Below are 7,896 nucleotides of genomic sequence, written 5' to 3' on the forward strand. Positions count from 1 at the left end.
TTCCTAGTTTCCCCATGGAAAGTACATCTGTTATTTGCATAACAGGTAAATATTTGTAGGTACCTTTTATGTGATAAAACAGCTGGAAATAAGGAACCATTATGTGACCAGACAGCTCTCCACAAATTTTGGTTTAGGAACTAACTTTGCTGTTAGAGTACTTGATACAAATAGTATGGAAAATAGTTTCAATTTTAAAGTTAAATCAGTGGAGAATGTAGTACTTTCTACAGAGCTAATCATCATCAGCCCATGGAACTACCTTTGCTACCAAGTATTACTGTTATAAATACAAAAGATTAAAACAAGAGGGCTATCCATTTGGAAAAATAACATATATTAATAAACTTGGAAGAAGTGACATGTTAATTCTCATACTTCAGGGCACATGATCATCACCAGGTGATATAAAATGTATTTTCCCCTACAATCTGACAAATGAAGATAGTTTGACTGATGGCTTACACACTCCTTTTCTGAAGGATTTGATGCTTGTATTCTGTACAGTACAACCTTTTTGGGTTTTTTTAGACTCAAAGCGCTCCTTGGAAAATTGGTTTCGGTCAATTTTTGACTACAGAAAAATAATAAGAGAATTCTTCTCTTGCAAATCATGGCATCATAATTGAGAATTACTCCTGTAGATTAGTAACCAGACTACACCGAATATTTATCTCCTTATAGCAGTTCCTATAAGGAAAAGAAAGATGAGGAGGGAGCCTACAACGCACTGGCAACCAGAACCTGTAAATATGGTAGTAGCACACATTCTTGAAGACTAAGTGAAAAAGCATCTGATTACACAGAAGCCAGCAAGTCAGTCCATACAGTCCTGAATGCTGAGTGCCAGCAAGTCCGTCATTTCAAAGCAGAGGAATTTTAAAAAATCTGATTTTGTTTTTAGATGAAAAATGCCTAGTTCAGCACACTCAGTGCCAATATCTTCCACTGACAATGCAATCACTGTTCCATATGTAAAGAAATCTGATAGAATTTTTAACATGTTATATAATGCAATCAGTTAAATACAACTAAGCATGTATTCGATGGGCAGAATTTAGTAAATGGAGCCAAGACACAGTATTTAAACCAACACAACTTTAAGGAATTGACATCCTAACAAGATTTAGATTAAGAAAAATAAGCAAGGTGGTTGTTTTTTTTACCATTTCAATTTTAATACAATTCCAAAAAAAGGTAAATGTTAATGCATGGCAATGTTTATTAAACAATCACATTTCATTTAAGCATAAAAATGCAGCAGTCTGGAAAAGCTGCCAGAAACAATGTTTGGCTTCAGAAAAGGCAATTATGAAATTACTTCCAATAAAATTCAAACAAAACTCTCTTGTCTGTTGATTAGTTGAATGCTTTAGACTGGAAGGACCAAAAGTGCAAATTAGCTGAATGTTACTTTAAAAAAAGTCTTAGTGCCTACAAGCAATTACTGAAAGCCCCACCTTAATTTTGATGGTCAAGGAAAAAATTTTCCAATTCTTAACACAGTATAATTAACTGCAGCACATTCAAACAATATGACATTACTACTAAAAACAAAATTAATTTCAGAGTATGATTGCATTATACTGCCGGCCATGGGCACAGTTTCTCCTCATTTTTCATCCAATTTGCTTGATTTGAGATGGAACAAGATACCCTTACTCGTTAAATTGGATGAATCCTATGGAACCACAGTTGGCACCACATAAGAACATTTTCTAAAGGCTTCAAAGTGTAATTTGTACTTCAGTAATATATTATTATTGCAGGAAAAAGTAAAAGACCATATTGCAACATTCATTCTTAATCTCTATTCTGCTGGTATTTTTAACAAAAAGAGCCATTACAGAGGTTGCTCAATGATCAGCTCATCTGTTTGGTAGAAACTGAATCTGCACTTTAAGTGCACCCTACAATGAAAGATCCCAAGTAAATGGACAAGGGTGAATACATCTGATTTATGAAGAGCAAAATTGGGGAACTCAAATTAGCTGAATTTCCCAAAAGTCAATGCAATGAGGCAGTGTGACAGGGCTGGAAATAAAACCCGGGTACCTATTCAACTCCCAATTCCATATGGATATCAGTTCATCTAATGAAACAACAGAAGATCACGGATAGCTATTCACATTCTGAAAATATTCAAAGAATTTCTGAATATTTTTTTAAATGATTCCAAACAGAAACCTATTTTAAATATAGCATGGAGACATGTTCTTATATGGACAGCCACTGCTAGTAACCGAACAATTTGCTCAAATCCTGACATTCACACATTTTAAATACAGTTCATTTAAACATCAAAAATAGTGGCAATTTAAATAGAATGTGATTCTTCATTTCTTAATTTGGTAACTTGTAGAATGACACTTTTAAACTGCAACACAAAATAATGTAGCCAACAGTAACATACAGGTACACCATTTAATATTTATTATATGCATTTTATATACATTATTTTTCAACAGCTGTACTTTTGCTATGTGGTACAATCTTAAAAATTTGCTGATTCATAGTTTGTAAAACAGAAACCTTACAAAACTCATCAAAACTTGCAAACTGATCAGAAAAGTTTTGTGGAAGACTAGAAAAAATACTTTATTGTCTTAATCATGCATTACACAAACAAAATCTTTAGTTACACCATAAACTGAAGCACATCTGGAAAAAAATAAAAAGCAAGGAGTAACTAGTCCAAACACAGCAGATTTATGAATCTTGAATCCACTACCTTTGTATTCTATTTGAAACGCAAATAAAAATACTTTTCACTCCAAAAGTTTTGAAACAAGATTGTTTTTCTGGAATCAAATTTCACTCCAGGTATTTAACCGGAAAAAAAAACCTTGGTTTGTAATTTTAGAACTATGAAATGTCCCATTTTAGTCTATTTTAGACTGTTCAATGAGTGCCATAATAGATATACAGGGCCCTTTAACACACTACATAAAAGGATATAAAGACCAACAAAAGTGAAATAAATAACAATAGGCCATTAGCAAGATGGGTAATCCTTGATAAATAAACTCGTAAATACAGTAAGATGTACAAAATATCACATAGTGATAGGATGCCAAGATTAATTTTTAAAGAGTTCATTGAAGGGTGTTAAACCCCTCTGTGTTTCATTTAAACACACTTCTTTACAGTCCTATATTTATGAAGACAGTTATGTGATGATGATGAATTAGCATCCTTATGAAAGGACTTAGCTGAGCTGTATTAGGCAAAAGAAGGGAAGAGTGTGGTTACACAGCAGCGGGTCAGTGAGATCTCTGTTTTAGGGTTCTATAATGCAGAAAAAACATTATTGATACAATCTTGAGCACTGTTGTGACAGGCTAAATATATAAAAAGACTTATAAAAACTAGAATTTTATCCAAACATTTTGTGCAACTAATGCTAAAATATTTTAAGTTAAATTTCCTTTTCTTTAAAGCAAAATAAAAGTTTAAAAGGGGAATCTGTGGCATTCAACTGATAAACAGATGATCACTAAGAGATGAAAAGAAAGCTACTCTTGGAGCTCACTTCCCCCCACAAGAGCACCACATTCCTAACCCTAAGGCAGCACACAGAGTCCAAAATAAAAGTCTTTTGTAAGATCAGACTCCACGTTCGCTTAAAGACACCTAAAGAACAGACATACGCTCAGTTCATATCCAGTCAAGGCTACAAATACTGGTTGTCTTTTTTTTTTTTTTCCTCAAAAATACAGTAATTACAGTTAAATGAATGAGCCTGACATTATTCAAGATGCGGTGACTTTTCACCAACTTATACCTGCCCCACATACAGCCTTTGCCCAGGCAGATCAAATGTAGTGTCTTATCAGTAACCTTTATCATTGATGGCAGTGACGCATTCCCTCTTTTTTGTCCAAGCAGACCTGCTATTATACTGCAGGTTTGTTTTGCTATGTCACACAAACACTTTGGCAAGGGCATCAGCTCCTGCACTGGCAATATATGCTTTTGATGGATGAAATGCTACATCATAAATTGATTCATCCAACTTTTTCCTATGGGCTGTTATTTCTTGTACACATGTCTTGCTGTCTAAATTCCATAATCTAATGGAACAGTCATGGCCTGTGTAGAAAGAAAACATACAGCATTAGGCTTGCAAAAACTTTAAATGTTATATACACAAGATTGCTAAAATGATAAAAAAATCGTTAAACTTACTTCCAGACATCAAATAGATTCCATTAGGATCTACTGCTAGACTTGTTACAGCATCCAAGTGAGCAACCATAGAATGGATCATTTTACCTACAAGCAAAAAAGAGTAAGTTTCCCATAATTTATCTTCACCCTTTTTGGAATGTGCCAACGGGTAGCAGAAAAACAATACAGAGTTTATTAAGTATATAGCCTTAAATCTGACCATGTTTGGTACACATTGTAAACATTTAAGTTGTAAAAATAACAACCTAAAAGATGTCTGATGGCAGACAGTAGTGGGTTTGGGTATCTTGCAAGTAGGTGCTTTCACATTACAAATACCATGTCTGCAAATGTTGGTCACCTTCTTTTTGGCAGTTACAGCAAGAACATCACCAATTAAGTAGGTCTGGCTGGCAACTACATTCTTACACTATTTGGGCTACAAAGCCTGAAAGTCAAGACCACATTTTATACAAAAAAGTATTTTTATTGGAGTTTAACAAAAAAAAAAAATACAGCAGGCAATTTAAAAGTAGCTCAGTTTGTCACAAATCAGACCATTCCAATAAAAGCATATGGAAATCCTCTAGTGTTATACTTTTGATTTCCAGCTTCCAACTGAAGGCAGAATATGAAAAAATTGGGAAATGTGGAAAGTAAAGGTGGCTGTCTTTCTTTTGGGAATATTTAGATCTCATTTATCATTTCTGATAGCTGTGTGTGCACATGAGGAGAAAGAGGAGGGGAAATAAAATAATGTTTTAAAATAATTTTCACAATATTTTCAAAATGATTGCAAATATCCATAAAGCTGTATGTCAGACATTTGGGTATAGACACGCACATACATATATACGTATATACACACACACACACTGAGATCACAGACAAAGAGAAAAAGTTAACATTCTACCGCATTTCCTATTTCTTGATCAAGGGTAAGAACACCTTCCGATATATGTTAGCACAAATTGCTGCATATATTTTTCTATTCCTTCTTTCATCTCATCTTTTCCTGAACTTTATCTGTTTTACAAATTGCATCAGCCACTTGGGATCAAAGGAAATCCAGCATTCCCAGTAAATTAGGTTATTTTCCTTGTTTCAAAATATCTGTAAGGAAGTGACCTTCACCTTTGACAGACAAGCAAATAACCAATATATGTTTAATGTCAGGGGATAGGAAAGCCTGGGAAAGAAGGCAAAATGAAAGGCAGAAGTAACATACAGATCGTACTTGGACCTCTTTATTGAATATAATTAAAGGCTGCATTGGAAAAGTGCATCCTCTCACTACCCCAGATGCACTTGCCTGAGGCAATCTTGGATTGCTATATGACATTTTAGACATAATTGCAAAGGTTGAAGCTGGTGTCTACTGGTTTACAAAGATCTGAGAACAGCAGAGACTCCCTATGCCTAAAGAAGGGTGCTTGTGCCAGAAAGTTTGCTAATAACTTTTTTCCAATTTATCAGTTGGTCTAATAAAAGATACCACATCTACCCAAAGAAGCTTTCCTGCCTAAATAATTTTTTGACATTTCGACAACTATACTTACAAAATTCGCTGGATCTGAGGAAGTAGGCTATACCCTGTGAAAGTTCCTGCCTCTCTAAACTAGTTAATCTCTAAGGAACAATTACATCCTGCATTATGTCTGTACTTAAAAAGAAACTGTCTGACCATGGACCAGTGACTGCTGCCAGAGAACAGCTGCTATTGTCAATCTGCCAGAATGGGTGCACATCCAGGTGCTTTTGATGGTTTTAGGGCTTCACTCAGCAGTTATGCTGCCAGACTGTTGTTAAGAGTATCCTGGGAAGGAACCAATACTGAAGGGACACTAGCTGCTGTGAGTAAACTTCTCACATGTGGCTGCTCTTGGACAGCAGAAGCTACTTTATTGCACCCAGCAGACGTAATGTAACTGTTGGCAGAAAGTAAGGTTCTGCTGCTATGGAAGAGCTTTTCCTATGGATGCACTCAATTTTTGCCAGCAGGACAGTAATCAGGCTTGAGCAAGAGGATGTAAAGTATCCAACAGAGAAGCTAGTACAGAAAAAGATGCTTTATTTTCATAAAATCAGCCTAGGTGAAAGTCACAGTGGTTATTAAAAAGGCCTCCTCCTCCACACTCCCAAGCTATATACCACCACAAAAAAATAGCTTTACTGAGAAAAGCTGTTTTTCCACTTATAACTTGGTAACAGAACTCCCTATGAAGGACCTATCATGTTAGTAACTGAAAGAAAAATGCAACTATTACTCTGAACGACTAGAACTGCTGACAACATTACCAAGACCCTAAGAAATCCTGGGCCATCTTGAACAGGCTTATCTGTTGGGAAACCTGCCAAGAAGGTTGTAAGATGAGGCTAGTCCAGAGCAAAGACTGCAATGAATGCTGCTGCTTAAATCTTGGAATTGTGCACAGAATTACATTATACGTTCCCTTTTAAAATCCTAATTCATAAAGATTTTTCAGAAAAATATAAACTAAAAGTGGTAAATAATTGCAAACATTAAACATACTGAAAACCTGTTTTTATAAGCATGCTTACTTTTGATTAGCTGAAACAAAGGAAAACAGGTTGCAACTATTATACTGAACTTTGTAACAATGAGAAAGTTTAAAGGTTAAATCAAAGTAGTAGTGATTTTGATTCCAAAGTTTCTCTTCAGCTTCAGTTTCATCTGAAAACTTCAACTATTCCATATATTTGAGGCACATTTTATCATTTCCAGAGCTCAATTTTGATATGTGTGTCCATGTACAAAGATATTTCACTAATTCGTTCCAGTCTCCTGGGCCCACTTATTTCAATTTTAAGAACTGATCCTGCCACCAAGTCCCAGATTCAACTAAGAATTTCCAACAATGTACTATTAAACTGAAGAACAGAATGTTTTATATATCAAAAGTAATGATAGGCAGCATTATTTAATACGGTCATGAAAATAGCACTGAGGAAGTTACAGTATCTTATTACTAAAAGAAGCTAACTTGAAATACCAGAACAGTAATCTGGCCCTAGTATCTACTGAATTTTGTAAGCTCCTAATACCTGCAGAGATCTGCTTCATATATTACTCAGCTGTACATCACTGAACTACATTTAAATATCCTTACCCGTTTTATTGTCAAAAAATTTGATGTGTCTATCTTCATGAGCTGTAATGGTTACGGGAAGCGTGGGATGACTTACTACCCTGTTAATATGATTATTTGATTGTAAACCTGAAACAAACAGCAAAATTATAGTCAGCTAATTATACTACAGTATAACCAAATCATATTTAAAAATAAATCAGTGCATTTTTTCTGAGAAGCAACATCATTTTTTTCAGATTAAAAAGCAACATTAAGAAATAAAACAATAAAAGCAAACTAGTGCAGTCTAAATAAATCACAAAGGATATGCAAATGAAAAAGACTTTAGAATTTACCAGCATTAAGTCTATACATACAATTTTTAGTAGACGTCCACTGATACTTTGGTCCGATATCAGATCGGGACCAATATAAAGAAAATTTGCTGCATCAGATATTGGCCCAATGGGGCCAATAATTTGGCCGATAAATGCCCGTGCTGCCTGCAGCTGCAGTGCAACATGGTGCAGAGCCAGCAGTGGGGAGAGCTGCCTCCAGCTGATAAGTCAGAAGGGGAGGGAAGGGGCGTGGGGGCAGATCAACACCCCTGCAGTGAGGGAGGGAGGGGTAGAGG

At 35.3% G+C, this 7,896-nt stretch overlaps 1 protein-coding gene across 1 annotated transcript in view; it reads right to left on the reverse strand.

Moving 5' to 3' along the window:
• Window positions 1-1,158: 1,158 nt before the first annotated feature.
• Window positions 1,159-7,896, reverse strand: part of STRN3 (striatin 3) — a gene marked incomplete at its 5' end in the record, with an annotated part of 118,248 nt that continues 111,510 nt past the window's right edge. The window contains 3 exons of the mRNA XM_019551123.1: window positions 1,159-4,092; window positions 4,189-4,275; window positions 7,302-7,409. Of these exons, the coding sequence (XP_019406668.1) occupies window positions 3,923-4,092; window positions 4,189-4,275; window positions 7,302-7,409 (365 nt within the window). The remainder of the gene's footprint in view (window positions 4,093-4,188; window positions 4,276-7,301; window positions 7,410-7,896) is intronic.

Source organism: Crocodylus porosus, unplaced genomic scaffold (genome assembly GCF_001723895.1).
Source record: "Crocodylus porosus isolate Cpor-Errol unplaced genomic scaffold, CroPor_comp1, whole genome shotgun sequence".
Classification (NCBI taxonomy): Eukaryota; Metazoa; Chordata; order Crocodylia; family Crocodylidae; genus Crocodylus; species Crocodylus porosus.